Here is a 24,010-nt window from a genome sequence, read left to right as displayed (position 1 = left end):
AAAACAGGCTGTGCCAGTTATCATCCAGCCTTATAAGCACTGATTTATTTGTATTTTACACCCAACATGAATATTTACTACTCGCTGCCTCTGCAGGTTCTGTATCCAGACGGCCAGAGTCACGTGATCCATCCTAAACCTGGAGACTTCAGAAAGCCCGGACCCCACAGACACCGACTCATCACGCAGGTTTACCTCTCACACACAGCGTGGACAGGTCAGTTTTTTTAATAACATGTTTTCTTGTGCTTTAAATATAAAATTATCAAATGAAACTGAATTAAACATTCAAACTAGTAAAAACTCTCGCTCATCATCACTTTGTTTCCTCCTCTCGTGTCTCTGCCTCAGAGCCGTCTCAGATCGAGGTGCGTCTCCTGCTGGCCTACAGCTCCTCCTCAACCTCCCTGACCTCCCCTTCCAAGCTGGGGTGGAGCGAGAGCTTGGAGAGCCTCCCGGCAGCAGAGGCTGCCGTCGAGGGAACCATTCCGTTTAGCAAAGCCGTTAAAGTCTTCATCATGCCCAAGCCCGCACGACGCTAACGCCTCACAGCTTAAACATGCAGGACTTTTCTTCTTCTTCTGTTCATTTCTAATTCGAACTGTACAGGACACCATCGTGTTTTCTCTTTGAGACACTTGAGATGTGGGAAACAGGAAGCACTGTTATTACGGTAAAGCTGTAGGAAGCACAAGACTGGGTTTTATGGAAAATGCGTTTTGTATTCAATTATAAAGAAAAAAGAGAAAGTCAGGTGATAATGTTTCAATCTGTACTTTTATTTTGTCACATGATGAATCAAACTGAACTCCTCCCTGTTTAGACAGCAGGTAACATCCATAGATTTCAGGGTTTATAACGTGTTGCTGCATCTAAAGTCAAATCTACAAAAGCTTTCTAAGATGCCACTAAGATTCTTTTCTGCCACCATCTTAAAAAAAACTTTTCATAGAGAGAAGGTGACTCGATTTGTGAATTCTGTTGTTTAAGATGTTTATTTACTTAAAGATTTGACTCTGTTAACCACAGTTTGGATGTGCAGGTCTCTCCACCTGATTTTAAAATGGCCACAGGTGTGAATGGACCCAGTTTCTGTGCTGTGATTGGCTCCTGCTTTGCCTGTAGATGGAGACTGAGCCATTAAACAGCTGCAGGCAAAGATCAACAATAGTTCCACACATTTACCTACAGAAACTCTGTTTCAACTGTTATCGGTGGCTCGTGTTGTTTGAAGGCTTCTTTCCTGCTGAATTCATCAGCAGTGAGTTTGGGCTTTTAAGGCAGGTAGGAAGTACACGGCTGTAAAGGAAAGAGTGCTCTCTAATGTGCAAAGCATGGAAAACTAATGAGCCCTGTAGCACAACTGAAAGCAGGAGAGTAATCATTCTATGCCCATTAACAGAATTTAGTTCCTTCAGCAGCTTGTTTGCATCTTCACAGTGAACGCAAAGCTTCAGCCCCACAGTGGGATCGTCTCTCTACAGTGAAAAAGCTTGTAGAGTCCTCCTCAGGTTGCCACGTCAGCAAGGTAAGGGTGACATCAGCAGGTGGAGTGGAAAACTCCACCCACCTTTGCACCCTGGCCAGCCAGTTTGTTGTATTCAGCGACAGCCTTCTCTGTCTGCAAGACTTTTACATCAACACCTTTCTGCTTCACAAAGTCCAGAGTGGAGGAGGGAACCTGAGAGGAGACAATGGTGTGAATACAGAGTCTGACAAACACAGCTCCTCAATCGATCCACAGGCAGCCCATCAGCGCTCCAACCACATCAACACACAGGAAATCACCTTCTAGCCTCCAAAGAACTACTGTATTAGCCAGATTATTTAAATGGATGAACCACTCAAGTGTGCAGTCTCATTGTTGTGTGATACTATATCTGAGCAGTTTGTGCAACATGACTCAGTCATACAGCAGCCGAGTGTGGGATCTGTCCATGTCTTATTACATCAAATTAACAGAAAGCAAAAACTCTTTAGAACAAAGGTTCTAAGGCTCCAACCAAACTACAGTTTATATTTTGGGTTTATTATGTTTAAAGGAATAAATTGGTCTGTTTTACCTGCAGAGCCTCGCTCATGCCTCTGCCAATTACCAGCAGGTCGATTCCCTTCTTCAGCACCTCGTCCAGGTCAGCAGGTTGTACTCCGGGGTAATGCTGAGAAGCAAAAAGCTCAACATCACAAATTTGCCTCCGAGCTAATTTACAGCAGTCCGTCCTCATTTGGATTCTGGTTCCACTTACATCAGTCCCGGTCTCTCTCCAGTCCCAGGCTCGGCTCCCTCCAGGCCAGACCTTACAGTCCTTGTAGGTGGAAGAGCATCCCTTCACCTTCATGTGGCCCCAGGAGAGGGAGGCGATCTCTGGAGAGGACATGTTTCTTTGAGGCTACCAGCTGTAAGACAAGATGAGCAGTTAGCACAGCTTCTGAAATACTGCGACAGGGTTCCAACAAGCCATGGAAATACTCTGTAAGGTCCAATTAATGCAACACAACACCACAACCAGCAGGAGCGATTTATGTGTTTAAGTGACTCTTTGGAAGTCTCTGTGTGCCCTTTATGCGATAAAATGTTCCCCTGCAGGTCAATGACAAAACTACCACTGACCACTGCAAGAACAAGAAGGCCTACATGAAACATGCTGTTGATAATCCAGTTACCACTTTAGGTCCAATGTTCTTTTACTTGCATTCAATCGAGTTTGACTCCTTAGGAGGTTTATATTGAACAGGTGTATAGCAACGCCTAACAGCAATAACTTATGTAAATACGACAATTCGATCAATCAGATCAAATTATTACATGCAAGCTACCCTGTACAAACCGTGTGCTTAGCACAGGCAAATTAGTTGCTTACCTTAGCACATATAGATTGCACAGGGTTAAACACACACACACACACACACACACTCAGTATTCGTCAGCAACTAAAATCCTTTTCCTGCCATTTCTGTAAGTCATGAGCTGACTGGGTCTATTTTTATACTTCTTACTTTTAACACTAAACCATAGATCACTTACTGCATCTATTCAAACCGTAACAGACAAAATAGTTTCACAAACTGGCTCAAATCCTTTTAAAGCAGTTTGTTAGGCTGTAACAGGAAAACATGAAGCTAAAGTCTGTGCTGCTGCTTACCCGTCTCGATGTCAACTCACTGAACACACCCCTCAAGTCGTTCTTCCTCCCGTAATTAAAGGGAAAGAAGCATTTACACACGGACTAACCTGCGAGCAGTAACAGTCAGTCTAATGATTCACACTCGCACTCTGGTCTGGGTGTAGATGTGTACGAAAGTACAGAAAGTAAAGGTTGTTTAATATCAAGGTGCTGGAGCTGAATCATCAGCCATAGTAATAAAGCATTCTGCACAGCTCACGCAACCCTGAGTTTACCTGTGGAGCTAGACTTGTGTTTGTTTCGTAGGTCTCAGTTCAGTTTCCTGTCTCCTCTCTTTAATAAAGCGGAACATTAGCTGAAACATTTTAAATATATAGTCAACAATGTGGAACTGTCCTCCTGTGTGATCTGTCTGCACCCTCTTGAAAACTAGTTTCTTAATTCACTAAGATACGTTAGTATTATGAACGTTAACATGAAAAATGTAAAGAAAGAAAAGCTTGCAACTGTGACTTTAACCCTTTATACAAAAACAATTATGATACCAGAAACTATTATTCATGAATTAAACGAGCATGGGCTCTTTCAGTAAAAACTACAAATACTACACTTTGAAATACTGCGCTGTGCATAAAAACACCCTACCAAACACAAAATCCAGTGAACTCACATTAAGCTCTGTTTAGGTGAAATTTACGATAGGATGCACCGTACCTTCACGATCCATACGAACACTACTAAGGCTACGTTCACACTGCAGGTCTTAATGCTCAATTCCGATTTTTTGATCAAATCCGATTTTTTTGTCTGCTTGTTCACACTACACATAAAATGCGACATCAAACGCTCTCCAGTGTGAACGCTCAAAGCGGCCCCCATGCGCAAAAGAAGATGTCACACACAACTCGCTCTGTTTAGACCCAGAGCAAACAATATTGTTTGACTGATTGCCCTTAATATAAAGACTTCGGACTTTATGTTTCCAGATTGTTGCTTTAAGTTATTTTGTTATTTACATAATAATGTAGATGACCTAATAATGATCCTTTTTGCTGTTTTAGAGGAGCGGTGCTTCAAAGGATAGTTGCAGATTTCTGTCAGAATCTGCAGAAAATACAGTAAAAATAAAATGTTCACATTTCTCCAACGTTGTCTTCCCAACAGTTTCACCGGATGGTAGGAAATCGTTCGCGATGTCCTATCGGGCGCTTCTCCGGCGCTGATAATTGGCGTCTGTCTTGTGTCAGTGACGTAAAAGACGGATTTAATGCGACTTGACCGTTCACACAGCAGTCGCTTTCTAAAACATCGGATTCAGTACCACATACGAAAGTGACCCAGATCGGATTTGTGCCGTTCACACTGTCATACCAAGATCGGATATGGGTCGCATAGGGGCGAAAAAATCGGATTTGATGCGCTTTCGCCTGCAGTGTGAACGTAGCCTAAGATACAGCTAGTTTAACTATCATTGTTTTTCCACATGTTCAGGGGGGTGCACCGTTCCTGGAAGTACTGCAATACCAGGTCGATGCGTGGAGTGGACGGAGCAAGCCCCTATTCCATCTCCCTGCTCCAAAAATCAATTTAATATATGGTCCCCGGGTAGGGGACGTATCAGATATTAAACTGATAAGAACAGATACTACACTTGATCTTAGCCAAAAGGCCGAGAAGCGATACCAGGAATATGTCGGAGCAGACGGAGTCACTCCCCGCACCGTCTCCCTTACTCACGGTTCGAAACCCAAAGTTAAAAATTCAACAGTAACGTTTACCGTACAGTTTATGAAATAAATACATAAACAGTAAACCGAAGTAGCAGAACGAGTCAAAGAATCGCTACAAAGTTATTTAAGAAATAATTACGTCTTCCGGGTTGCTTTCTGGTTACGTAGTCTGCAATTGTCCAATCACAAACCGAAGCAGAAGCAGAGCAGAAACGCTACGAAATTTAACATTAAATGCCGAATTTACTGATGTTAGCCCTAAAAAATGTCAATTAAGTATTACCGAGTCATTCGTGGGTGAAAAACACCCCGCCCGTGCTGAGATAAATTCACGTGAGTAGTCCGTGTTTCTGTTACGGGCTGCGAGCAGGCAGTGCTGCCGCCATTTTCAGTCCAGAGTAGCCGCGCCTCCTCAACTCGATTAATTTCATAGAAAACTCTAAACAAAATATCGTACTAAAATAAAGGAGCTTGTGTTGGTTAAAATATATCATGCGACACTTAAGTTGTAGTTCATTTAAATAATTCACTTTTAAAGAAAACACAAAAATGACACGTTTAAATCTGAAAAGTCACCAAAGAAATTAAACATTTGTAACGCGATTTTCCTTCACCTGAGCTAACTAAGCAGAGTACAGCAGCAATAGTTGCATCCGGTAATGACTGAAAAGAGGGGACGCTGATAATATAATCAAGTTTAAATACGTTTTATGTACGATAAATGGTCGCCTGTGAAATTCTACTTCATCTACAGGCCAAAGTTTTACTCTTTAAACCCGTAGCGGTGTCTGTGGGAGAACACTCGGGTCACAAACCTGCAAATATAACCGCTGTCGGTCTGCTCTGAAGAACAAATCGAGTTCCAGCAACCTCTGCAAGACACAAACCATCAAAAATAACAAGGACAGACAGTCTTCTGGTAGCAGAACTCGTTTCATGTTGTGTACTGTACAAAACACAAACACACACAACACTAATTTGTACTGAAATATTTCAAAATAAATCAAACAAACAAACAAACACCTAAAAGCCAGTTTCAGTTACATTAATTTTTATTTATATTACACCAAATCACAACAACAATCACACTTTATATTGTACGGTAAAGACTCAATAATAGAGAGAAAAGCCCAACAAGAATTTGGCTACAGTAGGAAGAAAAAACTCCCTTTTAACGGGAAGGAACCTCAGCCAGAGCCAGGGTCAAAGACGGGCAACCGTCTCAGAGACTGGTTGATGGGTGTGGGGAGGTCTTTGAACTGGTTTCCAGGAATCTTGAGCAAACATTAACAGAAAACCCATTAAACCATATGAAAAAAAAATGGATGACCTTAAAGGGGACTTGAAATGCTACACATATACAGGTTAATTTACACCACTGAGCCCTGCTCTCAGAAAGTGAGATAGATGTAACACTGTCTGAAGATGGATTTAAGAAATAAGTGCTTAAAGTTCAAGTCTTAAAAAAACATGTTTAGCTGTTTAGCTAGCTGCACTCAAACAGGAAAATTCAGCTGTTAACCGTAACGCTAACATAGGCCGTTTTCTAGACCTCTCAATTCTTTAGAAGAGCTGTGCCAGACAAAAAGCAGACTGTCAGTGGGTTTCCTCCATTGGATGAAGACATTGCTAGTAATGTAACTATTGGCCGGTCATCTGGAAATACAACAAATTCTCCCCCAAGTAACATTTCCCTCTCCACAGGAAATGACAAATACAAAATAAAGAGAAGGTGCTAGAGGGATCAATATTTCTCACCCTTTTCTCACAGATGTTCCTCAGCACGCAGCACCACCCCTTTATGTTACTCATTGATAAAGGAGAAGCTGGTAAAAAAAAAAACACAAACAAAAAACCCCAGAAACCACATAATCCTTCAGATACATGGCAGATTTTAAAATCATGACCATGAATGTCAGGGGATCACAAAACCCAACAAAGATAGCAGTAGTTTCTTCTTACCTGGCAACATTTGTTTTTGACATATGTTTGTTACAAGAAGTAGATTTAAAACATGGCAGTGATATAATACTAAAAAGTAAAAGAACAGTACAAATACCTAGATATTGAGAATGATGAAAAGCTTTCTTTTGAGCCAGCCGTCCCCAACCCCAGGCCGAGTCGTTTGGTACTGGGCTGCGAGAGTTGAGGCTCGGGTGTGAAATTTATGGTTTTCAGGGTTTTTATCGTTACTTTTTTATTGTTTTTATCGTTAACTCAGCTTACCTGGGTCTTTTCCCATGTGTTATGAGTAAATCTCTTTTTTTGTGGTACCAGTATTGGTTTTATTTTGTTGTATTTATCCACGGCACCTTAACCCTCTGGGGTCCAGGTGCCATTTGACTACCGTAGTTTTCGGGTCATAAGCCGCTACTTTTTTCCCACACTGTGAACACTGCGGCTTATACTGATGTGCGGCTAATGCATTTTTTTTTTCATGCGGCCAAAAACATTTTGCTTGGTAACAGTAGACCAATCAAAATGATAAGTAGTATATATACGGTATATATTTTTATTGGTTGTTAAGAGACGTTGTAATGTTGTTTGTGCACTGTTCCGTAAAAAAACCCATAAGCAACGTAATTTGTGTGTTACCGATACGTACGTATACTTAAAGCTAGCCGTGTTACAGGCGCTGTTCGAGGAAAGAAAGCATTTGCAGTATGTATTTTTGTATGTTACCACAATGTTTATGTTACCTTACGGATTAAATTAAACGTTAAAAATCCTCACGTGTAATATTTCTGTGTAAATATCTCATATTACAAGTGAAACGGCTTAAAATCCGGTGGGGCCTGTACAAGTACAAAATTGATTTTCTTTCTACAATTAGACCATGCAGCTTTTAATCAGGTGCGCTCTGTAGTCCGGGATTTACGGTACTTTTGATTTGACCTCTATATTTCACCTTTAAAAACTGTTCATCTTGCCTTGTTTGGTATCATTATTTTCAGCACAACCACAAATATCTGAATTTGGAGTTATTTTTTCATTTTGGCATACTGTATTAACAGAATTGATCTAAATTCAGACAAAAAAACATAAAATCCGAGTAGAAAAAAGTTTTTACTGTAAAAACCACAAACATGTTTAATGAATCATTTTCACAACTTGAAATGCAAATAGAAATTGTACATTTTTAAAAAATTATGCACAAGTTTTGCAAACAACAAAGTTATATAGTACTATTTACCTAAAAATGCAGCCAAGGTCTCAGGCATTTTTTAATATAACCATTTAAAACTATTTACAGAACAATCAGGTGTTCTGCATCAAATAAGAAGGCACACAAATTATTTGTGCAACGTCACTCCTAAAACTTCCCCCTCTTCCTTAACAACCAAATGCCACATGTTGCCATATAATTTTTTAATTGGTTGACATGGTACACTTTAACACCAATACGGAAGGAAAGGGTGTTTTTTCTTTTTTACTTGCAAGCGGAGTTTTGCTGTCTGTAGAAAACGCTGTTTTTACCGCTTCTTCCCTCTGTAAACGCCACTGTTTTATTCAGAAAAAACATAACGTTTATTTTTAATCATAACTCTGGTTTTACGTGGCCTATCAACATGATTTAAAAACTGGTATCTAGTTTGAAGTCCGCAATTTCGACACAAGGTGATACAAAAGCTCTGGGTCGCTGCATCTTGTTGCTGTGCCGTCTTAAATGGGTCATGTGATTTTGACGCGCAGGCGCGCCCGTCGACCACAGAGGGTTAAAGGCCGGTCCGTGAAAACATTGTCGGCCATAAACCAGTCTGTGGTGCAAAGAAGGTTGGGGTTGGCTGCTCTAAGCCAAACCCTGAACATCTATTAAAGAAACTGAGGCTAAAGTTGGGGTTCTTTTTCCAGAAACAGATCATGTTTCTCTTTCACAGCAAGGAAAAGGCTTGTTGGTGCCAATTTTTTTACCAGTCCTGGATTACAGTGACATAATTTGAATGCCCCTGCTCACTCTCTTCATCTGTTGGATCCTGTCTATCATGGGGCATTAAGATTTAGAACTGGCTGCAAGGCTTTAACACACTACTATACTCTATATTCTCTGGTTGACTGGCACCAACTGTCTCTCTCACAACCCTAGTCTTTGTGCATTCCCTTGCGGGTGTGTTTAACACAAAACCCACTGGCCTGGTTAAGCCCACCTAGAGTCTACAGCTTTTTGTCAGACTCAGGGGCCAAGATGATGTTTCTGTTCATCCATGATCCTCAGTGCCAGGTTTCAAAAATAGCGGCTTTGGGTTTTTGTGAGGCAGACGCTCCAAAGACTCATTGAGTGATGCCACTAACTAGCCAACAAATAAAGCATCTTGAGGCAACTACTGTTGTGATTTGGTGCTATATAAATAAAATTCAACTGAATAGAACTGAAGCACACCAAACCAATCGTGTGACTTGAACAGAGTTAGATTCAAGTCAGTTGAGTTGATGCAGGGTGTAGGAGGAACAGCTGGCAGTAGCACGTATGCTAATGTTTGGGCTGCTGCAGCTGTACACACCTTTATGCAGAGAGTGAGATAAAGACAAAATGACATTATAATGGAATCTTGAATGAACACAACACCTGAACCAACACAGGCTAAAGCTCCAAAGATGGGTCACTGTTGGCATGAAGGATCAGTGGAATTCAGCAGTGTGGAGAAATTTTGGCTATTTAAAGTCCAACAAAGAATCAAAGCAGCATACACTGTAAACTGTGCCAAAAGTCCCCAAAAGTTGATTCTGTTCATCTGGACATAGCGTTTTCAGTAGGAGAAACGTTTCGTCACTCATCCAAGTGACTTCTTCAGTCTCAGCTGACTACAGGTTTCCCCAACCTTATAAACAGTTCATTTGCACAATGACTGAAAATAGCTGTGTTTGGAAACACAACCCCCCAAAGATTGGTCCACCCCAAGGATCGGGTCCCCCGACACAAACAGAGTAATATAGTGTACGCTGTTAAGTGCCAGGACAATTGCCAGGATTTATACATCGGGGTAACCAAACACCCTCTGGCAAAGTAGATGGCACAACAAAGAAGAGCAACCTCATCAGACCAGGACTCTGCAGCCTATTTACACCTACAGGCCAGTGGACACTCTTTCAATGATGAGGATGTACACATCCTGGACAGGGAAGAACGCTGGTTTGAGCGCAGAGTCAAGGAGGCCATTTACGTGAAAAGGGAAAGACCATCTCTGAATCGAGGAGGGGGCCTAAGGGTACATCTGTCACCATCTTACAATGCTGTGATTGCAGCCATTCCCCATGGTACTCATGGCCATTGATCAGTGGTTGTTGTTAAATGGTCATGAGAATTTGCATAATCATGATAAAGGAACTGACCTCCCAGCCCATTGTTCCTTCAGTGGTGCTATCTTCAGTGATTATGCAAATGTACTGTTCATAAGGTTGGGGAAACCTGCAGTCAGCTGAGACTGAAGAAGTCACTTGGATGAGTGACGAAACGTTTCTCCCACTGAAAACGCTACGTCCAGATGAACAGATTCAACTTTTGGGTATTTACTTACCTGAATGATTGAGCATGCATCAAGAAGTGCCAAAAGTCCCCTTCACTGACATTACTGCACTTCTTATGCATCTTTTTAAATGGATTTTAGTTTTGTTTATATTCTCTGAATTTGTACTGAGGACATATTGGAGGTTGGCAACACCCCACAATACGATATTATCATAATACTATACTCACTCTAGGGCTGCTCGATTATGGCAAAAATGATAATCACGATTATTTTCACTGAAATTGAGATCTCGATTATTTGACGATATTTATTTAACAATAACAATGTATTGAATAATGGCTTTAAAGATTGTCAAAAAATAATATAAAATAGTGTGCAAATACTGATTACAGTGCAAATGTTTGCAATATAAAAAAATAATTGAAAAATGTAAACATCTATGTTTAGTGAACTTCAAAATACTGCATAATACTGGTTGTTCACTGTGTTAATTGAGCAGTGGTCTTTGGCGAGGAAAACGTTACCGCGTTTGTTATCTCCTTGTGTCTCTGGGAGCTGGTGGGATATTTAGTCGCGTTGTACAGGGTAGCGTGAATGGAGGTCTGTGAGGATGAAGCAGGTGTTGTTGAGTTTTTCTCTATGTTCCTTCATTGTTTGATCGTATGTCACTTTGTGAGCGGTCTTCAAATGATTGAATAAATTTGTAGTGTTGCTCTGTGGTGCAGCTACGACACCATAGCAAAGTTTCCACACTATGTCTACTTGATCTACGTCTGACTCCGCGAACCCATAATGTTTCCACACCACTGAAGTTGTTTTACCTCTCTTTTCAACCAACAGCATTCTTTCTTCAGCAGCCATTATCCTCTCCTCTCCAAATAACTTCTGCTTAGCTTTCCGAGCTTCCCTCGGCTCCTCTTAATTGTTGTGACACGTGTTCGAAACGCAGAAAGGTGCGCTCGATTTGCCACACGGAGCAGCGCGAGAGTAAAGCACGAGGGAGGTGCTAATAATCGGTTCAGTCATTTTTAATGATCGTTCAAAGCCCAGATCGTAATCTAGATTAAAATTCGATTAATTGAGCAGCCCTAACTCACTCCATCACAATATTGGGATTTCGTGCTTTCACTCTCTCCATCATGACACACTGTCAGTGCATGTAGCCTGCACATTTCATGTGTTTGTTGATTGGACAGGTTCTTTTTTTTTTTTTCTTCTTTTTTTAAAAATGGTAATTTTCATTCAACATGTTTTGGGGTTTTTTTTTAGCACAAAGCGTGAACACTTCCCTCCAAGAGAGGCTCTATTAGTATATAGAGCCTCTCTTTTCTTTAAACATGTGATCAGGGGAGAGCGCGAATGCAGTCCCCCACTACCAGAAATTATGCAGTCGAGATTCCCACATTTGGGGAATTCGCAGGGGTCAGCACAACCAGTTAGGAAACACAGCGTTTCACTAGCGGTCCCTGGTGGTGCGGAGGGTTAATTGCACTCTTCACACTCCAAATTAAACACCCAGCAAAGAAATTTGGAGGTTAAAACAACAGGTAATAGACGGCAAATCGGTCTGACTACAGATAATTTCTTACGTGTACAGTTTGTAAAATAAAGCAGAGTGAATTAATAACTAATGTGAGGTGTAGACCCTCCATAAAAGTGCCTACAGATTTAACAAAAACACGTGTTAGGGTTTTATTAACCTTAACTCAGCTCCACCACTCTCACACAGCTTGAAGCATGAACACAGTCTATCACTGACAGTAAAGTCCAGATAAAAAGCACTTACAAAAACCTCTGACACTTAATGAATATTCAGTGTATCTGTGTGTTTTGTGTTTCTTTCTTTTCCTTGAATATGTGACTAGGGAGAGCTTAGCTCAGGGGAAGTTAACTGGTGAGTCAGAACTGGGATTTTCAATTAGTTTGTCCTGAGCCAAAGCACACACTAGTGGAGATCAGAGGGAACTACAATTTTCAACTGTACTAGAAAAGTCTCGACTCCTATTTTCCTTAAATCATACAAAGACAAAAACCTCTGAGACTTGAAGAACACTTAATGTCAGTATCTGTGTGTTTGTGTATTCGTCTGTTTCCTTTGAACACGTGATCAGGGGAGAGCGCGAACGCAGTCCCCCACTACCAGAAATTATGCAGTCGAGATTCCCACATTTGGGGAATTCGCAGGGGTCAGCACAACCGGAGTGCAATGGCTGAGCCTCGCCCTGGGTGAACCACCTTCTTGATCATGGTATCTCCCCTGCCAGGTAAGTATGAGTTGTTCATCTCACACTTGGGGGACTCTTTCACATACAAACCCTGCACACTCACGGTGCTCACAATCCCACTATCAGCACAAACACAGCCTGCAGGAGGCTGGGACTACACACTATTTATATACACAGGAAGGAGCTTCCAACAAAGCCCCATTAGGTGGTTATTTAGTTTGAATAAAATACTGGGAGTCTTTCCCATCATGCATTGCTGCATCTGTACAGTAAAAGCTAACTGAAAGATCACAATTTATTATCCATTTAACCTCCTTAAATCCACCAACAAACCAACAGGAAGTTCAAATAACTCCAAGTGAAATCAAACTGCAGCTGAAAACTGTTTGATTCACGTCTCATGGTCAGAAAAAAAGAAAAGACGCATAAAGCACACACGTTTTCTGCTAACAGCACAACTGCTTCCTGTTCCTTTGTTCTCTGCTGCTGAATAGTTCACTGTCCTCCTGCTGCTGCCCCCTACTGTCCCGGAGCAGGAACAACACTGTTTATTGCACACATTTATTCTAAGCGCTTCGTTGTCTGTAAACAACAGCAAGAAGCAGTGAGATGATGTTAAAATCTCCCAGTTCTTTTAATCTTTGGGCTGAAGGAAGGACAATACTCGGTGTATAAATGCTCAATCAACAATATTTTATTTCCATATAATTCAACACTTCAGAGCATAAAAACGTCCGGACGGGAGACCTGCCTGCAGAGGGTCACAGCATGTCTCAAAATGGTGACGGGTTACTCAGCCTTTTATAGCCCCTAGTGGCCCCCACCTAGTCATAAAAGCCTAAACATTCACATTCTTTCTCTCACACGGCGCCTAAGTTATGACCTCGGCTCCCTGTCTTTCTGCTCTCTGTAAAGGTGGGGGCATGGAATGTGGTCTTTTCTCTTCTATTATAGGCACAAGGTCTCCTGCACACAACATTCTCTTCATGATTCAGCAGTATGAAATGTCAAGAAACAGTGTAACACATTCAACAGTGTCGAGTAATACAGGTCAATCAAATAGATCTAATGATTTTCACACTCTTTTAAGTCAGAAGTATAATGCAAACTAAAACTACATACTGACCACACACTCTATATTAAGGGGTATAATACGATCTACAGCAGTATCATAATTCAACTACTTTGATTACAGATATAAGGTAACATATGATAACAGAATAATCTCACATTCTGTCTTAATCAGTCTGAACTGCCACTCTATCGTCTAAATTTCGCTGCCTGCAAAGCTCTTTTTCAGTTTTCAAAAACATCTGCACACATTAGAGAATGGTGGCATGTAAGGCTACCACTGCCATGAAGTATTATATGAGGGACAAGCCCACAAAGCGGGAACACAAACGGTTTGTTCGAGCTGATTGGGCACCGGGTTACACATGACAGTTTTTTGTTTACACACGGAATAGTGAGTTCGACATAAGTTATGGTCTGAGCTGCTCATCTGTCATAGATCTTTAAACCTTTTTCTTTGCTTGGTGGTGACTACACTTTGGGTAACTGTTATACCAGCCCTGTCCTCTTCCACAATCTGCATAACACACACGCTGGCTGCTGTGGAACCATTAGAGGAAAGAAAAGAGACAAAAAACAGGCTGTCTTTCTGCACATGGACAAAAATGACTTTCCTAACACGACTGAGATGGACGAGCTGCCCTGGATTAGAAAAGAAGCTGCTGTTTGTTGAGTGGATTAACACTCTTGAGACAAACTTCAGTGAAAAGACTGTGCAGCACAAAGCTTTCACTAATATCTTCCTCAAAAAACACAATAACAGATTTCTGAGGCTTAATAAACACCAGGACACTGCCTCAGTATCTGCTTCCTCTGTTTTCTTTGAACATGTGATCAGGGGAGAGCGCGAACGCAGTCCCCCACTACCAGAAATTATGCAGTCGAGATTCCCACATTTGGGGAATTCGCAGGGGTCAGCACAACCGGAGTGCAATGGCTGAGCCTCGCCCTGGGTGAACCACCTTCTTGATCATGGTATCTCCCCTGCCAGGTAAGTATGAGTTGTTCATCTCACACTTGGGGGACTCTTTCACATACAAACCCTGCACACTCACGGTGCTCACAATCCCACTATCAGCACAAACACAGCCTGCAGGAGGCTGGGACTACACACTATTTATATACACAGGAAGGAGCTTCCAACAAAGCCCCATTAGGTGGTTATTTAGTTTGAATAAAATACTGGGAGTCTTTCCCATCATGCATTGCTGCATCTGTACAGTAAAAGCTAACTGAAAGATCACAATTTATTATCCATTTAACCTCCTTAAATCCACCAACAAACCAACAGGAAGTTCAAATAACTCCAAGTGAAATCAAACTGCAGCTGAAAACTGTTTGATTCACGTCTCATGTTCAGAAAAAAAAGAAAAGACGCATAAAGCACACGTTTTCTGCTAACAGCACAACCACTTCCTGTTCCTTTGTTCTCTGCTGCTGAATAGTTCACTGTCCTCCTGCTGCTGCCCCCTACTGTCCCGGAGCAGGAACAACACTGTTTATTGCACACATTTATTCTAAGCGCTTCGTTGTCTGTAAACAACAGCAAGAAGCAGTGAGATGATTTTCTGTCTTAATCAGTCTGAACTGCCACTCTATCGTCTAAATTTCGCTGCCTGCAAAGCTCTTTTCCAGTTTTCAAAAACATCTGCACACATTAGAGAATGGTGGCATGTAAGGCTACCACTGCCATGAAGTATTATATGAGGGACAAGCCCACAAAGCGGGAACACAAACGGTTTGTTCGAGCTGATTGGGCACCGGGTTACACATGACAGTTTTTTGTTTACACACGGAATAGTGAGTTCGACATAAGTTATGGTCTGAGCTGCTCGTCTGTCATAGATCTTTAAACCTTTTTCTTTGCTTGGTGGTGACTACACTTTGGGTAACTGTTATACCAGCCCTGTCCTCTTCCACAATCTGCATAACACACACGCTGGCTGCTGTGGAACCATTAGAGGAAAGAAAAGAGACAAAAAACAGGCTGTCTTTCTGCACATGGACAAAAATGATTTTCCTAACACGACTGTCCTGGATTAAATAAGAAACTGTTGTTTGTTAAGTGGATTAACACTCTGGAGGTGACAATGTGCTCTGCAGTGCACAAAGGACTTCAGTGAAAAGACACAAAGCTTTCACTAATATCAGGGTTCGTACGCTTTTTTCAGGGGCAAATTCAAGCACTTTTTAAGCACTTTCAAGGTCCCTTTTTAAGCTTTTCCAGCACACAGTTGCAGCAACTGTGACGTTCACTAGTAGAACTGACACACAAAACAAAACGACTACACTACACACTAACTACACAAGACAACACACTAACCTGAGACTCCAAACATGATAAACATCACAAATCTCTCACGTATCAAAACTCTCTCTCTTTTTCGCTCACTCGCTCTCTCTCTCTTCCCAACAACCAAATACCACATGTTGCCGTATCATTTTTTGATTGGTCGACATGGTACATTTTTCCACCAATAGGGAAGGAGTGTTTTTTCTTTTTTCACTCACAAGCAAAGCGTGTTTGCTAGCGCTCTCCATAAAAAACGCCATTTTTACCGTTTCTTCCTGGAGTAAACGCCACTGTTTTATTCAGAAACCCCCCAAAAACATCGGTTTTACGTGCCCTATCAACACAATTTAAAAACTGGTATATAATTCGAAGTCCGCACGTTAGACCCAAGTTGAAATGGAGGCTCTGGGTCCGTCGACCCCAGAGGGTTAATCAGAAAGCCTTAAGTTAGCTAGTTACGTATCGGGCTAATGTTTAAAGCTTTCACTTGAGTAAATTAACTCATATTACTGCTAAGTAATGTTAGCTAAGTTCACAGCATATTCCGTAATAGCGCTGCCATACTGCATCACACTCAGTGCATTTCAATCATTTCTCCAGCGAGTTTGATAGCTAGCAAAATAATAACCATAATTTAAAAAAATAGCATGTGTAACGTACACGTACTGGAAAATTATTTACTAGGACTCACCTATCATGCGACTGGAGAACGCAAACTCCGCCATTGTTGTTTTCCATCAAACACTCATTAAAACAGCAACCTACAGGTATGTTAGCGCACTCATCCCCGACTGTCCGAGGGAGGGGCGGGGTCACATATTGAAACAGACGCAAGGCAGCCCAGGCGGGGAAATTTTGCTTTTGCGTCTCATTTTATTTCTCTATCTGATAAGAAAACAATTCAATCAGATAGCTATTTATTGTGAATGAAATACAGTTACATTTTCAAGCACTTTTAAGCACCACATCTGAAATTCAAGCACTTTTCAAACCTTGAAAAGACGACATTAGAATTCAAGCATTTTCAAGGATTTCAAGCACCCGTACGAACCCTGTAATATCTTCCTCAAATAACTCAGAGATTTTCTGAGGCTTAATAAACACCAAGTATCTGTTTCTCTGAACATGTGATCAGGGGAGAGCGCGAACGCAGTCCCCCACTACCAGAAATTATGCAGTCGAGATTCCCACATTTGGGGAATTCGCAGGGGTCAGCACAACCGGAGTGCAATGGCTGAGCCTCGCCCTGGGTGAACCACCTTCTTGATCATGGTATCTCCCCTGCCAGGTAAGTATGAGTTGTTCATCTCGCACTTGGGGGACTCTTTCACACACAAACCCTGCACACTCACGGTGCTCACAATCCCACTATCAGCACAAACACAGCCTGCAGGAGGCTGGGACTACACACTATTTATATACACACGAAGCAGCTTCCAACAGAGCCACATCAGGTTATTTAGTTTAAAACACACCAAGAAACCTTCCCATCATGCATTGCTGCATCTGCACAACAAAAGCTAACTGAAAGATCACAATTTTTCATCTATTTAAGCACCTTAAATCCACCAACAAACCAACGGGAAGCTCAAGTAACTCCAAGTTAAAGTAAACTGCAGCTGAAAACTGTTTGAATTACATCTGATGTTTACACAAAAAACAAAAACCACATAAAGCATAAAGCACATTTTCTGCTAACAGTACAACCACTTCCTGCTCTTTTGACCCCTCCTGCTGGACAGCTGACTCTCCTACTCCTGCTGCCCCCTACTGTCCTGGAGCGGGAACGCTCACTTTTATGATGGGATTTTAATCACACTGTAGGTCCTACAGTGTAGGAGATGAACACTACAGGCAATGAAGGGAGACGTAAAGTGTGTTGGAAACATCACCTTCACACTGTGCTCAACTCCTTCAGGAGGAGGATGTAGCTTTTGAAATTTTTTAGACATAAAGGTTCCACCAGATATTTTTTTTTTTTAAAAAAGGCTTAGAAACTAATATTACTTTACATGACCTGTTCCTTTCTTCGAAATCTACTAAAGACAGAAAAGTACCAGCGAGAGATGGATTAACAAAGGAATTATGACTTTTTGGGTCTAGGTATGATTTGTTGGAGGCTGTTAATGAGAATTACAAATCTGACACAATGAGCATAGTAAGCAGGTAGGTGGGATCTACCCAAAGAGATCAAATTTGTGACTTTACTTGATGTACCGGTCCTATGAAAGTTTTGGGTATCTCCTTTGGAAACCCCGAAGGTGATGCCTTATATAATCTGTAAAAAAAAAAAAAAAAAAAAGACTAGTGTTGTTAAATATGAAATTGGGGGTAAGGAAAACCTGAAATCCTTCATTTGTGGGCAAAGTATTGTTGATACTGCCCACTCTGCTACATTTGGCATATTTACTCATTCCCTATGCATAAATCAGTTAGGAAACAAATGACAAGGTGTTTGTTTAGTTTCTTTTGGGGGGAATTATTAATTTTTTACACAAGAAAATCCTTCATCAATGCACCGAGGGCAGTGGTAAAAGTATCCCATATGTCCCATTAAAGTTGGGTCTAATTTATTAGAGTAATTTGTGCATTTTATTGTCTGAAAGACATATGCACAAATACCCGGTGTTTCTTAAATTCTGGCTCACCATTCTACTTCATTTCTCAATTAAATGAGATAACAATGAGATAACAGCTCACCCACGGCTGAAATATGCCAAAAATATGAAGAATACGAAGTAAAAAAAATGTAAAGATATAAAAATCCTAATGAAATGTGAGATGTATACAATTTGATCAAGAAGTTAAAAGTGCCTTTACTGACCATAACATCTGACATTTGAACTACGGTACAGATGAAGATTTGGATAGCAGGTGAAAAGCATTTAATTGGGTTATATTGCATAAAAGACTTACGGTAAAATCAACATTACATACCCACAGGCTAACATTAAACAAATATTGTCCAAGAGAATACAGTTTTTAAGATAAGAGAATCCATCATCAAGCCATCATTTATGAGATTGCCCCCTATGCTAGATGTCTTTGGACTCTGTTGAAAGCACAATTTAATTTTCTCATTTTGGTCAGCTACGAAGATATTCTAACGTATGTTTGTATAGTAATTTTTAATATCTTTGATAAAAGTTAAACTTTGGTACGCAAGACAAGCTACAATTAAGGAATCCTGTAACTGGACAGAATATGAACTCTTTAGGGTGAATTGAGATTAAAAAAAAGAAAAAAAAGTTCTGAAATGAAAAAATGGGGGCTGGGATGCAATTAAGGACAGATGGAAAGCTATATTACCAGAAATGAAGGACAAGGCAACCAGTTATCACTTCACTTAGTGATAGAGTAACCGTGTACCATGTGACATTAACTTGTTGGCCATTATAGACATGTAATAATCCTGAAATGTAGTGAAAAACCTACTAAACATTATGAAGTGAGGTAAACTATGGCAACTATGTCCCAAAAGGTTGATTCTGTTCTCATCTGAACGTAGCGTTTTCAATGGGAGAAACGTTCCGTCACTCAACCAAGTGACTTCTTCAGTCTCCTGGCAACTATGAGTACACAAACTCTCTCAGAGAAACGAAAACACTTTCATGACAAGCATCTTGCCCATTATTTGGAGAAACTGGGAAAGGGAGGGCTGGAGATGGGTGTTTACTTACGCCCTCCCGCGGTTGTTTACTGATGCTGTGAAGTATAACCCTGGCATTCTTCCTCACACATGCCACACAGTTCATATCATTATAATATCAACAACCCCTCAAATTATATTGGGAGAGATATGAAGGCCTACAAAAGTTTGCACTTATCAGGATTTGTGTCAAGATGGGTCACAAACCCCAGTATCTGGAATCTGCATGGAACTGTAGTCACTGGATCAAGTGGACCACGGTCACTGCTCAGGTATTTCCCTGATTTCTAATATATTTTAATATTGACAGATCTCTGTCCTTACATTGTCAATGAGTCACTGTAGCTCATTTCTGATTAATGACAGTGATAATGAGGTGAACTGCTGGGGATATCTGTAATTCTCTGTCATATAATGTTGATCTCACTGGAAGTCTTTTATGTAGTATAAGCCAGTTAAAGTCTTTTAGCCCATTATCCAAACCTTTCAACTGTGCCCTAGTCCAAATGTCTGATGTTATAGTCAGCAAGGGCTTTTTGAACTTCTCAACAAATTTCCTGTACAATATCTTACGCTTCTTTATAATATTTGTATCTTTACATTCTTGGTGTTTTTTCATCCATTTAATTATATACTTGAAGTGTTTTCAGGGGTATCTTCAGCCAAAGGTGAGTAATTAAAAAATTCAGAGGAACAGAAAATCTAAATCTGAGAAACAACTTTTAAGGGATATGTGGAATACTACTAATACAGCAGCTTGATAGTATTGTGGTAGGATTACACACCTTTGGAGCGGTAGTTGCAAGTTTGATTCCCACCTGCCTAGAATGGTGTGGCTACGTCTGCAGCTCGAACCCAAGCATTTCATTACTGTGTATATGACAAATAATATTTTAATTTAAAACTTTTACTGTCATTCTCTATAGACCAGGGGTAGGCATCTCCAGGCCTCGAGGGCCGGTGTCCTGCAGGTTTTAGATGTGTCCTTGATCCAACACAGCTGATTCAAATGGCTAAAATTACCCCCTCAACATGACTTGACATTCTCCTTGTAATGAACTAATCCTTTGATTCAGGTGTGTTGACCCTAAAACCTGCAGGACACCGGCCCTCGAGGCCTGGAAGTTCACTACCCCTGCTACTGATAAAAAGTTTCCAGTTTAATATATTCATAACCACCCCAAAAGAAACTAAACATGGACTTTAGGGCAGGGCAATATGGCCAAAAATATTTATCACGATATATACTTGAAAATTTGCAATAACGATATAATTGACGTGAGACAAGATACTTTACAACTCCGCAACTTTATTCGTGCAAAAACAAAAAAAACCCATCAATGTATTTTCACTTAAACAAGCAGCTGTTTTTTTATGCAAATTCCTTGCTGACAGTTTAACTAAAAGGCATTTACGGTGGAAATGGGCTGACATATCCTGAGCATAACCATGTATAATATCCACAAAACTTAAAAAGAGGTTATACACACACAATACGGTAATATTATGTTGAAGCACAGTAAGTATCACTCCGCCAGGCTCCTGACTACGGTAGCAGTAATGCTCCGACATTCCATCAAGCGGTGCGGGTTCGTAGCTTATCAGAGTTGTACTAAAACATTTTTTGACAGATTTTCGAGTGCCGTGTACCACATAAAATCCGTTTGAGGTCAGTAAGCACAACCAGAATTCATACATAAGGCGCACCGGATTATAAGGGGCACTGTCAATTTTTCAGAAAATCAAAGGATTTTAAGAGCGACTTATTTTCCGAAAAACACGGTAATAACGACGGCCCGCTTGCATGCTCTAACAAAAATTGTGCTTTGGTGTGTATCTGATGGACGAAAGCCAAACCAGTTCCACAGTTCCACGCCACTGAAGTTCCACCATTTTTACAAACCAATTCTGGTTCATCTGTCATTCAACGATCCGCTTTCACCCTTCTCATTCTACATCGCTGCCATGCTCTGTCGACCCCAGAGAGTTAATCAGAAAGCCTTAAGTTAGCTAGTTATGTATCGGGCTAATGTTTAAAGCTTTCACTTGAGTAAATTAACTGCTAAGTAATGTTAGCTAAGTTCACAGCATATTCCGTAATAGCGCTGCCATACTGCATCACACTCAGTGCATTTCAATCATTTCTCCAGCGAGTTTGATAGCTAGCAAAATAATAACCATAATTTAAAAAAAATTGAATGAATCCGATACATATCCGATGTTTTAGAAAGCGACTGCTGTTTGAACGGTCATGTCGCATTAAATCCGTCTTTTACGTCACTGACACAAGACAGACGCCAATTATCAGCACCGGAGAAGCGCCCAAGAAGACATCGCGAACGCTTCCTGGCCATCCAGTGTAGATGTTAGTGAAACTGTTGGGAAGACAACGTGAACATTTTATTTATACTGTATAATCTGCAGATTCTGACAGAAATCTGCAACTATCCTTTGAAGCACTGTTCCTCTAAAACAGCAATAAGGATCATTTTTAATGTATTTACATTATTATGTACATTATGTACATTACATTATTATGTAAATAACAAAATAACTTAAAGCAAAAATTGGGAAACGTAAAGTCCGAAGTCTTTATATTAAGGGCCATCAGTCAAACAATACTGTTTGGTCTGGGTTTAAACAGAGTGCGTTGTGTGTGACATCTTCTTTTGCGCATGCGGGCCGCTTTGAGCGTTCACACTAGAGCGCATTTGCTGTCGAATTTTATTTGTAGTGTGAACAAGCAGACAAAAAAATCGGATTTGATCAAAAAATCGGAACTGAGCATTAAGACCTGCAGTGTGAACATAGCCATATTGAAACAGACGCAAGGCAGCCCAGGCGGGGAAATTTTGCGTCTCATTTTATTTCTCTATCTGATAAGAAAACAATTCAATCAGATAGCTATTTATTGTGAATGAAATACAGTTACATTTTCAAGCACTTTTAAGCACCACATCTGAAATTCAAGCACTTTTCAAACCTTGAAAAGACGACATTAGAATTCAAGCATTTTCAAGGATTTCAAGCACCCGTACGAACCCTGGATATGGCCCAGCTCTAATTGATTTTACCATTTCTTTTCTAACTAATTCGAGCATGGCAAATATGTAAGCCGGTTGTAGCAGAGTAGATAGTATATCCATTCTCATCACCTGTATTTTATCACAAATAATTATGACTGATTTCAAATACTGCTGCTTTAGCCTACACGTTCAGCATTTATTACTTTCCACATGTTTAGGGGGGGGGTGCACCGTTCCTGGAAATACTGCAATACCAGGTCGATGCGTGGAGTGGACGGAGCAAGCCCCTATTCCATCTCCCTGTTCCAAAAATCAATTTAATATATGGTCCCCGGGTAGGGGACGTATCAGATATTAAACTGATAAGAACAGATACTACACTTGATCTTAGCCAAAAGGCCGAGAAGCGATACCAGGAATACGTCGGAGCAGACGGAGTCACTCCCCGCACAGACTCCCTCACTCACGGTTCGGAAACTAAACCGCTCACCATTTCTGGCCATCATATAAAATAGCAGTCATGAGACCACCAGATAACGTATAACCAGTGTAATGTCGATGTATGTTATTTAAATCTGCTAGCGTTAGCAAATAAACATTCTTCTGTCTTCCTAGACACGTGGTACGCTTTAGTCCAATAATAAGCAGAAAAGCAAAAAACAAGAAATAAACCTAATTTAATTTACATTCATGTCAACACTCAAACTTATTACGCTAAATATGAGTTTTATTTTTACCTTCATTAAACGGAATAACTCTTTCTGGTAATGTTTTTACGTTTCCAGTTAAGAAAAAACGTACTTCACTAGCGGTCTCTGGTGGCGCGGAGGTCTAACTGCACCTTTCATGTTACATCTTCCGCTATTTAGAACAAATTAGCCACTCGGTGACAAACCGCAAATATTAACGCAAATCTTTTTCTTTTTTTTCTGGCTCGAGTTTTTCTTGTAGAACACCGTCAACATGAGCACCAACAGTAGCAGACACCAGTCAAAGTCTGACAACATCCTAACCGCTAACATGCGACAAAGTAAAGTTAGCGCATACTTTGAGTCAAAAAACTTAATAAAAGTCTCCCGTAAATCCATCTGTCTGAGAATTAAACATACTAAAAACATTCTGAAGGCAGTGATAAACGCGCCTGGTGTGAGGAAGAAGTCATTATCACCAAAATGGCGACTGCAGTTTAGACCTCTTCACCCCCACATATCCACGAAGACCCGCGAGTCAGTCAACATGAACAAACTTTTTAAAAACTACTCGAAAAACTGAAAGGGCGTTTTTCATCGACACAGTGGTCTCAACATGAACTAATACTTATAAATTATAAAGTTATTAGGTAGAAATTGACTTACTAAAAGTCTCCTCCAACCTGCTAATTGATGCTCAGGTAGCGTCAAGCTAACCTGGCTTTGAGCATGCGCAC

At 40.7% G+C, this 24,010-nt stretch overlaps 2 protein-coding genes, 5 non-coding genes and 1 pseudogene across 12 annotated transcripts in view; 1 reads left to right on the top strand and 7 right to left on the bottom strand.

Moving 5' to 3' along the window:
- The window catches only part of ints4 (integrator complex subunit 4), a 10,233-nt gene extending 9,280 nt beyond the window's left edge, over window positions 1-953 (top strand). The window contains exons 23-24 of the mRNA XM_005474858.4: window positions 97-217; window positions 352-953. Of these exons, the coding sequence (XP_005474915.1) occupies window positions 97-217; window positions 352-542 (312 nt within the window). The 3' untranslated portion in view covers window positions 543-953. The remainder of the gene's footprint in view (window positions 1-96; window positions 218-351) is intronic.
- Window positions 759-24,010, bottom strand: aamdc (adipogenesis associated, Mth938 domain containing). Of its 6 annotated transcripts, XM_003448954.3 has the most exons (5): window positions 23,940-23,983; window positions 5,671-5,727; window positions 2,247-2,397; window positions 2,064-2,159; window positions 759-1,681 (listed from the first exon to the last, which is right to left on the bottom strand). In XM_003448954.3, the coding sequence occupies exons 3-5, from the start codon at window positions 2,376-2,378 to the stop codon at window positions 1,541-1,543; spliced, it is 369 nt and encodes a 122-aa protein (XP_003449002.1). In that variant the 5' UTR covers window positions 2,379-2,397; window positions 5,671-5,727; window positions 23,940-23,983; the 3' UTR covers window positions 759-1,540. The 6 variants fall into 6 exon arrangements, with proteins under 6 accessions (XP_003449002.1, XP_005474917.1, XP_005474919.1 ...); XM_005474860.3 differs by lacking the exon at window positions 5,671-5,727 and having other exon boundaries at window positions 23,940-24,010; XM_005474862.4 differs by lacking the exons at window positions 5,671-5,727; window positions 23,940-23,983 and adding an exon at window positions 5,139-5,282.
- Window positions 4,616-4,806, bottom strand: LOC112842301 (U2 spliceosomal RNA). Its single transcript, XR_003214029.1, has one exon. It is a non-coding gene; the product is annotated as a U2 spliceosomal RNA (small nuclear RNA).
- On the bottom strand, window positions 11,665-11,851 carry LOC112842300 (uncharacterized; annotated as a pseudogene).
- On the bottom strand, window positions 12,429-12,592 carry LOC112842249 (U1 spliceosomal RNA). Its single transcript, XR_003213983.1, has one exon. It is a non-coding gene; the product is annotated as a U1 spliceosomal RNA (small nuclear RNA).
- On the bottom strand, window positions 14,452-14,615 carry LOC112842238 (U1 spliceosomal RNA). Its single transcript, XR_003213973.1, has one exon. It is a non-coding gene; the product is annotated as a U1 spliceosomal RNA (small nuclear RNA).
- Window positions 17,042-17,205, bottom strand: LOC112842227 (U1 spliceosomal RNA). Its single transcript, XR_003213968.1, has one exon. It is a non-coding gene; the product is annotated as a U1 spliceosomal RNA (small nuclear RNA).
- LOC112842305 (U2 spliceosomal RNA) lies at window positions 22,805-22,995 on the bottom strand. The gene has a single exon (XR_003214032.1). It is a non-coding gene; the product is annotated as a U2 spliceosomal RNA (small nuclear RNA).

Source organism: Oreochromis niloticus, linkage group LG14 (genome assembly GCF_001858045.2).
Source record: "Oreochromis niloticus isolate F11D_XX linkage group LG14, O_niloticus_UMD_NMBU, whole genome shotgun sequence".
NCBI lineage: Eukaryota > Metazoa > Chordata > Actinopteri > Cichliformes > Cichlidae > Oreochromis > Oreochromis niloticus.
This window is presented reverse-complemented; position numbering and strand designations above follow the sequence as displayed.